Source organism: Papaver somniferum, chromosome 5 (assembly GCF_003573695.1).
Source record: "Papaver somniferum cultivar HN1 chromosome 5, ASM357369v1, whole genome shotgun sequence".
In the NCBI taxonomy this organism is placed as follows: domain Eukaryota; kingdom Viridiplantae; phylum Streptophyta; class Magnoliopsida; order Ranunculales; family Papaveraceae; genus Papaver; species Papaver somniferum.
Window position 1 is genome coordinate 68,574,206 of NC_039362.1, and position 14,480 is coordinate 68,588,685.

Below are 14,480 nucleotides of genomic sequence, written 5' to 3' on the forward strand. Positions count from 1 at the left end.
GTGTTGGCATCTCTGAAGATGATACTTCTGAGACTGATTCATCAGATGAAGATCTTGTCAAGTCAGTCTCTTTGATCACAAGACAGTTTAGAGATCTTCTTTTGAAGAGAAGTAGACGGTTCAGTTCACTAGAGATAAACCTAAGTCATCAGTTAAACCTCATAATCGTGTTCCTCCTATAAACAGGGATACAGACGATACTGGTGACGAGGATATGCCACAGTGCTTCAAGCGTAAAGGTTTTGGTCATTTTGCAAATGAGTGTTCGAATCGTAGAAAATACAGTGGAAAGAAAGGTCTTGCTGCAACTCAACGTGAAATGTCTGATCACTATGATTCTAATGAAGACAAAAAATCAAATGTTGCCCTCCTATATGAAAATATTGATTTTGATAATTGTAGCAATACGTACATCAACCTCGGTATTCTTCCAGGAGAAACTTCAACCAAATTGTAGGATAGAATAGATTTCTTTTTGTCTACTGGAAATTATATTTCTAATTTTTCAGGTTCTACTGTTTGTCCAACAGCCTGCACAACTATGACGTCTGAACCATCCTCCATATCAATATGTTCTTATTGTACTCTCAAGGGTCATGAACTCTCCAAATGTTTCAAGTACAAACATACGATAATATATGTCAAAAAACTTCAACGAAGAGAAAATCGATTAGCAAACAAGCTCAAACTTGTTCAGAAGTCGTCTGAGGTATGTAATCTCATCTCTTCTCCAAAGAAGTTAATTTACAAAGAAAAAAAATTAGACCACTAGAGAAAAGAATACGGTCTAAATAGTCTGTGAAACAGGGTTCTAAGAATTCCATTCAAGAAGGTTATGGTGGACAGATTATTGTTCACCCCAGCACAACTTAAATGTGTTGGCTGTGTATCTTGTCTCATGTGCCTGGTTCAAAAGAGACAAGGGTTTGCACACCTCAGGCTTTAAGAAAAGAGAAAAGTTTTTTTTTTTCCGCCGGGTTGGAATTCTTCAATCTTTTCATATGGCTTTCTCTGTTTGATCAATAAAAGAGGGTTAAAATCGATAATTTTGCCTTATTTAGGGTTTTGAGTTGTGCGTACGTGAATCCTTTTAGTGTATAAAGGTTTCGTAACCCTACATTCTTTTTTCCTTCTCTGAAAACTCTTTTTTATCACAATATTACTTGTTGAACATGATTTGTGAATTCCTCTCACAATCTCATACTGGTATGGAAAATCTAAGCATTATGTCTTCCGACGGAAAATATGTTAATATGATTATTAAGCCATCAATTATGAACGAAAAAGATAAGTCTCATGTACCTTCAACTTTGAAAAGAAAAAGGAGGAATGTGAAGAAACCAAGAGTTGTTCCTTCTAATCTACAGAAGTTTTCTGGGGTTCTTGAAGAGTTGAAGGAAAAAAGAAAGGATATTCAGAAAATAAAGGCTATTGTATTTTGGACTCTCGAAATTCAGAAGGCACTGGTTCGACATCAGTCTAGAAGGTTTGTTGGAATTGACTCCTTTCTTCATGAACCTTATGTATCTATGGCTATTGACGACAAGGAGTTCGAGGACGATAAAGAATTTTTTAGAGGCCTTAATGTCTAGGAAACTTCTTATGAGAATTTATTCTTGTGTTTTAAGAAGGATAACTAGGGTTTGGAATAACAATTATTGTGAGTACATATAACTATTTCCAACGATTTTCGTCTAGCAATGTTTTTATATTTATTTACTTGAATTCTACAGTTTATTTGGAAGATGATTTTACAATATTAATTTTTATGGTTTTATGTATTGCAACTTGTTATGGGATATGTGTGTTTGCGTCCGTGAACTATTATTGTCCCATATATGTCAAAAGTTAAGCCTATTATGTCATTATGCAAATATTGATGAAGATAGGATGAACTTTTGATTGCAAAGATTAAGTCTATTATATGTCTTTATGCAAATATTGATGAAAAATAGAATGAATCTTTGCATATTCCGTAGTATTGATCTTTCCCTGATCCACTTTTATGTTTAAGTACTGTGCGGCTCCATAAGTTCTCTTATGTTGAGCATTTCCGATTAAATTAATCATGGGTTCTTGTGATTAATTTAATTGACTATTTTGGATACAAACTCATGTTTCATGTGATTTGTTAATGTCCAAAGAAATCCTTCTTTTCTTGTAAAAGTAAGGTTTACGGATCATTATGTAAAGGGGAGTGGTTTTCATGTGAGATGAAGTATTGACTAAGGGCGGGTGATACATAAAACGATAGTATTGTTGTTAAATTTGTGATACAATTGGACTTTGATGTTGTGTAATAATACTATGACACTGTATAACAATGATTGTGAGCTACTGTTTCTCATTGTTATAGCTACGGATCTTCAACAACTATGATGCTGAGTTGAACATATTCAGAATCACTGTAGTACTTGGAAGTGACGAAGATTTCGAGTAATGTTGAAGAACCAATGAGATCAAGCATTTGGATGAGAAACTACAAAGTTTATTTATTTTGTAATCCATATGTATTGATAGTTTTGTCACTAAAATTGACAAAGGGGGAGATTATTAGAGCAGCGCTCGGTCGAACTCGCAAGCGTTGCTATCTCAAGCTTGTTTTCAAGTTTAGTTGCCAAAACTATAAGTCTTGATTTCTAGTCTAATTATAGCTAAGTCTCGGATTAGGATAGTAAGTGTAGTTGAGCATTAGACTTCACGGCGTTCATCGATTGAAGATGAAGAACTACTAAGGGGAGACTGTGGAACTTCATCAACAAAAGATATGTGGAGACTTGAACTCATCTATCACTCAAAAGTCTATCTACTCTATCTCCTATTTGAGACAAAAGTCGTATAGCTATATAGACTTCGATTATACATATTTGATATTTCGAGCTGAGTTTAACTCGCTTACATATTTCTCGAAATATATGTTGGTAAGCTTCCGCTTTAAACAAGTTTATCTTATATGCTTGACGAAAGTCAAAAGATGATCATGTGAAAATCGCCTTGTAACATCTTACATGATTTGTGTGAGACAATCATTTGATGTAGAATCGGAATGTTTCGTATTGGTCATTCGATCACTTAAAAATTAATTTGAAGCTAATAGTTTGTGTGAGACAGCTATTGTCGTATTCTAAGAATGTTTCAATGAATGAAATGGGAGTTTAGAACACTTATGGTTTCATTTGAACTAGTTATGGTTGTGAATTGATTGATTCGAGTGAATCAAAATTGATTCATGAATTGATTGATTTTGGTTCAATTGTGTCTTGTATACTTCTATGAGAATATAAACAAATGAACAAATCTAAAACTAGTTTCATTTGAACTAGTTATGATTAAGATGAATAAGGTTGATATGAAAGTGTTCATATGGCTAACTTCGGTTAATTATTGTTGAGCCAACAAAGGTGTACACGTTTAGGTGCGGTTACTCATATCTAAATGAAGTCACTTTTCATTTGTGTGTAACAATCTAAGTTCGATCTAACGGTTGAAAGACATTAGCTTGAGTCTAATCAGGTTTTCATCTAACGGTGAATATTGAATGCTTTGTTACCAAGGTAACATTGATTGCAAACCCTGATTTGAAGACTATATAAGGGAAAACTCTAGCAACTGGGAAATCTAATCCCCACACCTCCTGTGTGATACTAGTTGCGACTAGAGTCGATTCTCCTTTAACCTTAGGTTTTTCTAAAACCCAGTAGGTTAACGACTTGAAAACTTCATTGGGATTGTGAAGCCAAACCCAGTTATGATCTTGATGTTTTCTATCGTGATTGAGTACTATCTTCTCTAAGATTTGCTCCAGATTTAATCTCCGATTGGCAAGATATATAAAAAGTAGTCACAACAAACATCTTTGTCTCATCGTTTGGGATTCCACAATATCTTGTTTCGCTACCATACGATTAAGATTATTGTGAGGTGATTGATATTTCTAGGCTGTTCTTCGGGAATATAAGTCCGGTATATCAATTGGTTCATGTTCACCTTGATCAATCAAAAGACGGAACAAAACTCATAGGTATATCTGTGGGAGACATATTTATCTATTCAGCAGACTTTTCTGCGTGAGACCGATTGGTTTATCAAGTCTCTGGCTTTGGGTCGTAGCAACTCTTAGTTGTGGGTGAGATCAGCTAAGGGAATCAAGTGCGCAGAATCCGGCGTGGTTCTAGAGGCATAAGGAACACGACTGTACCTTAATCAGTGTGAAATTGGTTAGGGCTCAACTACATTCCAGTCTGAAGTTAACTTGGAGTAGTCTAGTGTATGTAGCGGCTTAATACAGTGTGGTGTTCAAATCTGGACTAGGTCCCGGGGTTTTCTTGCATTTGCGGTTTCCTCGTTGACAAAATTTCCGGTGTCTGTGTTATTTCTTTTCCGCATTATATTTGTTTATATAATTGAAATATCACAGGTTGTGCGTAAGTTCAATCAATTGTGAATCCGACCCTTGGTTGTTGATTAAATTGATAGACACTTGGATATTGGTTTTTGATACCGTCCAAGTTATTTCTTATATTCAATCGGGCTCGCAAATTCCTATTTGTTTGATTGCAGATTGAATTGAGAAATTGAGATATAAATCTTGGATATACTTTTCTTAAGATTGATTCTGACTGTCTAGTTGATTCTCTTGAAAGTATATTGGAGTTAGTCCATACAGATTGCTAAGCAAATATTGGGTGTGCTTGTTAGACCCCCGCTTTTTCAACGAGAATATACAGGTTGTTATGAAACAAGTATTTGCAGGTGAAGAACAATATAAAAGAGAACTCATCATCCTCAAACGGACCATCACACGCATGTAAAGTGCGCACTAAGTGTTTGAGAAAAATCTTCAAAAAAGGAGTAAATATTTAAATGGTAAAAGATTAGCATTTTAAATAGTATTGTTGATTACGAGGTAAAGGGTATAAAAATAAATGCATAGATATTTGAACGATAGATTTAACTCATTTTTAATTACAAAATCCCAAACAAAAATTCTTGGTGAACCGTCAAAAACGGACACCATGAAAACCGCCCCCTCACACTCCCTTATATGCTGGCCCACATAAACCAAACCCCCTGCAAATTCCTAGGCATCGTACACACCCTCATGTGTCTTCACGGTTTTGTCGTGGTTTTTCCGGTTCGTATAGAACCCCCGAATCCTAAATTGGACAAAAGTTAGAACAATCTAACTTTTGACAAAATGCAAGTACCAAACACCAAATAGCCAGAAACAGTTTATTTTTATGGAAATGCATTGAAGGCATTCTGCCTACTAAAGATAGAGTGATAGAGTGTTTGTTTATAAACTTAATCAAGATAATATTTGTTGTATGTGCAATTCTAATACACCAGAAACGGTTGAGCATCTTATCTTACACTGTTTTTTTTCTAAATCTGTTTGGGCTTCTTTGCCTTTTGGTAATCTAGTTCTTCAAGATTTTGCAACTGCTTTTAATATCTTTGATTGGATTAGTAAATACATGTCGTCCAGTAAGGATCTTTGTTGCTCTGTTTTAACTACTGCATGGTGCATTTGGAGAGACAGATGCTTTCACATTTTCCAGCAAGTGTCTCTTAATACTCAGGCTACTGTCAGACTTGCTTCTAAAATGATTTGTGATACCAGTGATTTGTCTACGGGTCCTAGCAATCTTTTTTCTGTTATCCAAGTTCATGTATCTCCCTCTAATGATGATCTCCCACGGGATTGCTTTATAGTGTACTGTGATGCTTCATATGATAAACATTCTAACAAATCTGGTGTTGGAATTGTCATTTTCAACCAAACAGGAGAGTGCAAGGGGTGCAAGACAGTAGCAGGCCAAGCACTGAACTCTGAAGAAGCTGAATGTTTAGCCCTTCTTGAAGCTGCGAAGTGGGTTAAAGCAAGAGGTTATGACAAAGTTTGCTTCAGAAGCGATGCGAAGAATGCTATCTCCTTCCTCAATAAAGATAGGGATCAGATTAGCTGGTTCAACAATTCTATTTTAGAGGATTGTCTTTTTATTTTAAGTGATTTAAGCTATGTCAAAACTGAGTATGTTAGTAGAGATTTTAATGGTTGGGCTGATAAAGCAGCCAAATACAGTGGAAGATTCATTGTATCAGATGAATGGTTGGATAATAATCCTCCATTCGACCTTAATCTGATGTAATCTTTTTCTATATTAATATATCTTCCTTTCCTAACAAAAAAAAAAAAAAAAAAAAACAAATAGCCAAAACTTTTCCACTAGCCACTATCTGGATTGGACAAAGAAGAGACTAAAGGGGATTTAAGTTTGAGGAAGGATTTCGTGAATCAATTCTTTTTTATATAAAGGAGCAAGTTAATGCTGACGTGTCAGCACCATAAGCCTTATACAAAATTCTGGCACATTAGGACGCCACGTGGCAGGAATTTTTAAAGTAACCGATCACCAAACTCATTAGACACGCCTGTTATGACCGGTCCTGTTGACAGGCATCCATTATCGAGCAGTATGAGAAGATGCAACTAATGAAACAAAACAATTAATCGAAATGTCCTAAGCAATTTTACCGACGCGCCTTCTCATGTACAACGAGTTTTCTTGGGCTTATGACTCTTCATTTGCATAAATAACTCTCGGTCGATAGCATTACAACAAATTCCACTTCTTCGTGATTTTCTGTTCAATCATTTCAATCATAAATTGGGTACAGAGTTACGAATTCAGTTCTTCAATGGCTATCCATAACTTCTGATGAGTTGAGAGAATGTATGGTTAAGGGGAAAGTGGAACGGCATTTAAGGAGAAAGTAGTCTTGATACCGATGAAAAAGAAAAGAAAAGAAAGTGGTCTTGATTGGAAATACAAGTGCAGGGTAACTAAGATTTAACAGAAGATATTGTATGCCAGAGATCACAAAAATAGGAGACTATGTATGCCAGAAGATCATCTTCGCAGAATCTGATTCAGAGTACGTTACTCAACCTTTTAGTTTATGACAATTCTTATTGATTATTCTTTACACATCCAAATACTTTGGCTTATGTTAATTTCAATTAGAAATAGCAAGGCGAGAAAAAAATTAACAAATGCACTGGATAAGCTTTTGTAATCGCCTTCATTATATAAATTGTTCCATATCAAAAAATGACGTTCATGTTTTCGAGAGATATAACAGAATATGTACTTGATAATGTAGTGCCAGCAATGTCTTCACATAAGAAGAAGTTTTTGCTGTAGAAAGATTTGGGAAGTATGCGAAAATGTTTTGGGATTCACTTTTTAGTTTTGTACGTTGACAGAATCGCTTATGTTCAATCACTTAAAGAAGAGGCAATTCCAGTTCCGGACCAACCTGCCATTACTAAAGAGAATGTTATGTTATCCATTGATGGTGTTCTTTGTATTAAGGTATAAGAACTGCAGTTGAATAATGTGTGTTTGTAAATTAATCATCGGCTCGGTTAGATTGATATTAAATTTGTATGTCTTGGTTGCATATCATTGACAGGTTACTGGCATCATATGGTGTCGTGGATCTAATTTTTGCTGCTATTCAACTTGCGCAGACATTGAAAAGGGCTTCAAAACTATAATACCATAGTAAGGTATTTTGAATTCTTCTGTTTTACAAGATTTTATACCATGAAGGTCCCTTCAATTTGTACCATGAAGGTCCCTCCAATTTGTCAGATGAATGGTGCAGCGGTGAGACAAGTTATTTTTCGAACTCCTTGATTCATGTATCTATATCTCACTCATATTTAAGATGGATGTGTTCTGCCAATACTCTATGCCGACTTTTAGAGTTGCTAGAAGTTAACAGAAAAAAAGTCTTAAAATGACAAACCCCTTTGAGGCGAGCCTTCAAAGCCATCTTTCTTTTAACTTTCATGGATACCTTAGCTTATTTTCTTTTGTTGGTGACTTCAGTAAATGTGTACAGGTTCCTTGATATATATTTCAAACGAGTTATCTGTTTTATATGTCACTTTCTGTTATGGCCTGTGAGTTAACCTTGGAATACATATTGTCTTTAACTGCTGATTTCAAGATATAAATATACATCTAATATGTCCTACGGAAATGTTGTGCAACTGTTTCTGGATGACTCTTTGCACTCTCTTAATTCTTCAGTGTTATTCACGTTAGTCATCTTAGCGTGGCTACAGGAATTGGTCAGAACTCCACTTTTGTTACATATCGGTTATAATATATATATATGCATAAAGATATTACATTTACTACGCAATATACATTTTCGATCAGGAAAAATTATTGATAAGAAGCTACGTACTCATCTAGCCCGCGCAATTGCGCGGGTTTACAGAACTTGTACTCTTATATATAGACAATATCTCGCATGATTTCAGCCATTTTTCCACACTCTTATATTGCACACTAATAACCAGCCTATATTTTAGAAATGCGGAAGTATATGTGAAATTTTTCCCACTAGCCACTGAAACTAGGGCAAAGAAGAGACTAGGGACTAAGGTTTGAAGTTGTAACATTCTCTTTTGAAAACAATTGCTGGTTGGTCTTGTGGTCCTGCGAATCCGTGTTGAGCAACGGATAGACTAACCGATCCATGTGTATGGCACTTTGAAAAGTATAGGCAACACCAACATATCTCTTTGCTCGTGTCACAATCATATAAAGCTCATGACTGGATACAAACAGTACGATCTTGCATCACATGATGGCGATCGATCGTAACCTGATCAGTCATATATTGATGTCCTCTTTATATGTACTCTTTGTTCATCATTGATCAAAAAAACATGGCTCGTGGATGCCATAATGTCTCATTTTCTCTCAACTCTTTTTCCCCACTGTTGAAGCGAGTTGACTCCTCACCCGTGTTCTCAAATCCGCAGTTGCCCGGTTGAGGTCTACTAAGTGTCTAATAATTGCCACCTACAACACTCATGCCGGCTTAAACATATGTCTTGAAGTAGTGATGCTTGCAATGGCCCAATTTTGCCACCCCTAACTTAAGTGAGAATGTACATGTAGGCCCTTTTCTTGATGAATGCCGGAGTTGGAAGGGTATCAAAGATTTGATTGGTGTGATGTCGAGAGCAGTGCTACTATTTAGTGTTGGTTGACATCAAAGTTATTAGCTGAGCCAATCCCAGAGGCATGCATTAAAAAGCAGATTGAATGAATTCATGTACAACCACTACTTTCCCACCACCACCCCAATATTTCTTAAATGTAGCAAGGAAGATAGCTAGATATGGTTTTTCATTTCACGCTTCTAAAGATAGCTTTACATTTTTAGATTAAGAGATCATGCCTGATCTGAGATGCAATGATGTTACTCATCATACAGCAGCTTTTGAACGAACCGCTCTCCATTTTACAGTTCAGATACGAGGGATTTAAGGAGAAAGCGTGGAACTTAAGATAGTTCAGATTAATATAGTAATTCAGGGTAGGATTTAGTGGGACAAATGGCGAACTTCCGTTGAGAAAAATATGTTAGACCACCCATTTCAATTTCTCAATCGTCTGTAAAAGCTTTTAGTTAAATGAATAGAAAAATAGCAGTGGCAAAAGAACTTTTAGAGTTGCACTTTCTAGTCTGTAGTCTACAAAGAGAATTCTTGTTGAAGCCTTGAGGGAATGTTCATTAGAAGATTCTTTGAAACTCTCTTTCGCAACCCAATTTTTGATTGTTAATAATACCACAATTAGCAGCATAGATAACAAAAAGATATGAAGAGATAGATATTGCCATATCGGTGAGGAAAAGAGTCATTGGTTAACAAGTATTTTTAACGTATGTATGATGTCCTCATTGGTTGTCTACTTTAGTAGATTTCAACAAGAAAAACACTCGGTGTTAACAAGTTCTTGATTATCCCACTCCCACTGATGGAAACAATATTAGAGTGAATGTCATTCTGTAAAAAAACAAAAGATTTGGAGGGGTAAAGAAAATGAAAGTTTGATGATTGAAGGACTATTTGGCTGCTAGCTAGCTCCTATGATATAAAGTCAAATAGTTGGGAGTTAAAAGTCTTGTCAGAGTCAGACCCCATATAATGGTCAATGACCATCTTTGACTCCAACACTCCGTAGTCCATACCTTGTGCCTGAAAGTCCAATATGATTGCACAATAAATACTGAGAGAGCATTTAAAGCTCTTCCTCCTAGTCTTGTTTCAATTTCTAACCCCATCCATGATTAAACTTGAGGTAACTTATTAAATGAAGTAATTGGAGGTGTCATTTAAACTTCCTTCACACCTCATTACAAATAACAGAGGAGGGAGAAGAAGAGTTAAAGCTCTCCCTGAATCCGTCTCTCTCCCTCTAAATGCAGAGAAAATGGGTAACTTGTGTTGCTGTTTGTCACCTAAAAAAGAGAAAAAGAAACTATCAAAACGTTTCTCAAATTCAACAACACAACAATCAGGGATAATAAGTTCAAGTAATAGGTGGAACAGAATAAGAAATCCTTCAAAAAGAGAGAAAATTGAAGACGCGCAAATTCAAGAACAAGCAATTGCTGCAGCTATACTATTCAAACAACATCAACAACAACAACAACAACAAAATGAAGGAGGAACTTCTATTCCATTTGATCGTTCTACTTCGTTGAGACATTCAGCTTCTTCAAGAAAACAATCTTTGCCTAGAAGTTCTAGTACCAGAGCTCGTTCATCTACTGATCCGCTGCTTCCACCTTATCAACTGGTTTGATTTTCTTATTCTAAATCCCAAGTAAAAATAAAATATTGATACTATCAAAAAAAAAATCTAATCTTTTTTTTTTTAATTGATATAGGATGCAATAAACGTTGATGATTTGGAGACGAAACATTTTGTCCTTGTTCATGGAGGTGGATTTGGTGCTTGGTGTTGGTATAAAACTATAACACTTCTAACAGAAGCTGGATTTAAGGTTGATGCAATAGATTTAACGGGTGCTGGAGTTAATTCATTTGTGACTGATAGTGTTACAAGTCTTTCTCAGTATGTGAACCCACTCACTAATTTCATTCAGAAACATGATGATAAGGAAAAGGTTTGATCTCTATCAACGAATCCATAGATTTCATCGGCTTTAAAATGTTTACATAATGTAGGCAATGCTTAATTTATGAAAAGTTTGGATTTGATGCAGGTGATCCTGGTGGCTCATGATCTTGGTGGTGCGTGTATCTCATATGTAATGGAGTTGTTCCCATTAAAGGTTGCCAAAGCTATTTTTGTTGCTGCAGCAATGTTAACGAGTGGGCAAAGTACTCTTGATATGTTCACCCAACAGGTTTGTTTTTGACATCTAGTTTCCATCTCCTTTCCATGTAAGAATTTAGACTGTACCAAGTATTCTTTTCTGCATGATATGAAATCGAAAATTGGCGTGCGTATACAATTTATAAATTTCACTTCAATAGAGTGTTCTTATGTTAAGTTTCCTGCAACAATGCCATTGTAGGCAGGTCCAGATGGTCTAATGCCACAAGCTCAGACATTTATATATGCGAATGGGAATGATCATGCTCCAACTGCGATTGAACTCAATAAATCATTGCTGAAAGATTTGTTATTTAATCAAAGTCCCACAAAGGTATATTGCTTTCCTTCTTACACACAGAATGTTAATTTTTTCAAGTTTTAATGAACTTTGGCACCCATTTTGCTGCATTTTTCGGCTGTCAAAAGTTTCTTGAAATTCAAGTTTTGTATTTGTTTGTGCTTCTCTTCTTCAAGGATGTTGCATTGGCGTCTGTTTCAATGAGATCCATTCCGTTTGCACCTGTTCTAGAGAAGCTCTCTCTTACTGACGAGAACCACGGCGCAGTCCGGAAGTTTTATATTGAAACAACAGAAGACAATGCAATACCGCTCTCTCGGCAACAAAGCATGATTACTGCAAATCCTCCAGAACAAGTATACCGGCTAAAGGGTGCCGATCACTCACCTTTTTTCTCAAAGCCTCAAGCCTTACACAAGCTATTGGTTGAGATTTCAAGGATTCCCTCAGTTCAGTCAACTTGTACATGACCATCTTGCTAAAGCCTAACCCATTAGTGTACAATTGTTTGATAATGCATTGTACACTAACAGTCAATCAACATGGCTGGATGAATTGAATCCACGAGTTTGATTTATTGTTTTCAATGGAGTTAGTTTGTGTCTATTTTCACTGTTCATTCGTGTAATGTGCGAAATATCAAATATTATATGGGTCTGTTCGGGTGCGCGAACAGCATTTGATTATGTTTAGGCAGCAGGTGGATCTACAAAGGAGTCTATGGAATATGGAGTGTTTATCTGCACCACAAGCAGTAGTGTAATATTCATGCAACAGATTTTTGATTGTCTGGAAGTCTGGAACCACGGAAAGGTTTATGTTCCTTTTTCTTTTTCTTTTTTTTGGATCGGTAAAGATAAATTTTATAACGTACATTGTGTAGGAAACTCAAGAATGATTTTTTAGGGATCATGGTTTTTTTGAGGGGGCCATGATTTTATTAGGCCACCTTCCCTATAGTGATAAGGGGTGTCCTAAAACATTGAAATGACTAACCTACCCTTAATCTAATTTAATTTAAAACCAACCTAATAACCACCACCACCTCCCACCACCACCGCCCACCACCGCCACCTCTGATTACCACCACCACCAACCACCGATTACCACCACCGCCACCACCGCCGATTACCACCACCACCACATCCGATTATCACCACCAAAAACCACCGATTACCACCACCACCTCCTCCCACCACCACCACCGCCTATTTAAGAAATGTAACAACATCAATGCAATCACAATTAAGTTCGGTTACATAATAATTTTATCGAGTATAAAAGACGCCAGTCGCAACCTGATTCTGCCATGGAACCACTCCGGAGGTATTTTCCAACAAACCCTTCGCTTTAATTTGATTTTGATTGCTTCAGTCGAATATAAATCATCAAAATAGGGTTTTAATAGGAGTTACAGAGCCATGTTCGGTTAAGTCGATTTTCCAAAAAACCCTAGTTTACTAACCGAACTTCTTGAAAATGAAGAACACGAAGAACAGTTCGGTTCTATTGGATTTAAAACTAAGTCACCGAACTCTCTGTTTGGTTGTTTCGCAAAAAAAATTAAAATTACAAAGTAACCGAACTCCACCCTTAGAACCGAAAAACAAAAACAAATCCAGTCTAACCGAACTGTGTTGTTGTTGCCACTATGTTGAGTTCCGAAATAACCGAACTTAGCCAATAGAGTTCGGTTTGATCGCAAAAAAAAATTTAAAACTAAAAAGTAACCGAACTTAGCCAATAGACGCTGGAACTTCACATTTTTTTTGTTTGTTAAGTTCGGTAACTTCACAATTTTATCGCAGAAACCGAACTCAGAGTTCGGTTGGTTAGCTGTTAGGTTCAAGTTTGCGAAAGAACCGAACTTTGTAAACTTATATACTCTTATATTACGTAAAGTTCGGTTAGATCAAAAGTGCATGCAGTTTACGAACCAACCGAACATAACGCTGTAACTCCTATAAATTATTAGAGAGTTCGGTAACCTGCGTGTTTGGAACAAATAACCGAACTACACTTTCAGATGAGTTCGGTTACTTGTTCATCTCACGGTGCAACCGAACTACAGATTCAGATGAGTTCGGTTACTTGTTCTTCATATAAAGTAACCGAACTGTTCAAAATCCAGTTCAAATCCGGATCATTTTGAAGATTAACAAATATTCTAGGAGAGGATGGAGATAAAGAATCAGCAGAGTTTTCATCATTTGAATACTCAAACTTAGTGAATTGGAAAAAAAATTTATTTTTCATGTTTTTCTCCTTCATCTTCTCTAACTCTACTCTCTCAATAATTCTACTCAACTAATAATAAATCCATCTTTTAATTTAACCTCACTAATTGTTTTTAACTAAATCATTCACTAATCATAACCTAGAATTAATTAAGAGGGTAGATTAGGTATTAAATAAATAACTAGATATGGGGTGTCCTAGAATTACTTCTAATGTCTTTACCCAAAATAAAACCATGGTCCCCCCAAAAAAACCATGGTCCCCAAAAAATCGTTCAAACTCAAACACAAGTTACAACCTACACAGATGCAGTGCAAACTTAAAATTGAAATACTCCAAAAAAAGAGTCCAATGGAAAACCCAATACATTGCCAACATTGATGAAGGCCCAGCCCTGACTGTAGCCATCACTCTAATCCTACCCGAATATCCCAAAATCTCAAATCTAAACCAACACTAGACACGACATCGTCTCATAAATAGAAGGATGAATATAACTTGAGAAATAGGTGGTTCAGCCTTCACTTACCTTTTGTGGAAGAAGTTCTGTAAAAGCTTCGGTTGATCTTCGCTTTCAAACGGTAGAACGCAGTGATGTCCGATTCTCAACTACACACTTCTATCATAATCTGAGACTTGACTAATTGTAAAATAGAAATCAAGACATAGTTTTGATCAACTAAGTTTGACAACAAGCTTGATATAGCAACACTTGTGAGTTC

General features: G+C 36.1%; 1 protein-coding gene across 1 annotated transcript; it reads left to right on the top strand.

Moving 5' to 3' along the window:
• The first annotated feature begins 10,141 nt into the window (after positions 1-10,141).
• LOC113281828 (putative methylesterase 11, chloroplastic) lies at positions 10,142-12,343 on the top strand. Its single transcript, XM_026530698.1, has 5 exons — positions 10,142-10,676; positions 10,768-11,007; positions 11,107-11,250; positions 11,422-11,553; positions 11,697-12,343. The coding sequence occupies exons 1-5, from the start codon at positions 10,308-10,310 to the stop codon at positions 11,988-11,990; spliced, it is 1,179 nt and encodes a 392-aa protein (XP_026386483.1). The 5' UTR covers positions 10,142-10,307; the 3' UTR covers positions 11,991-12,343.
• The last annotated feature ends 2,137 nt before the right edge of the window (positions 12,344-14,480 follow it).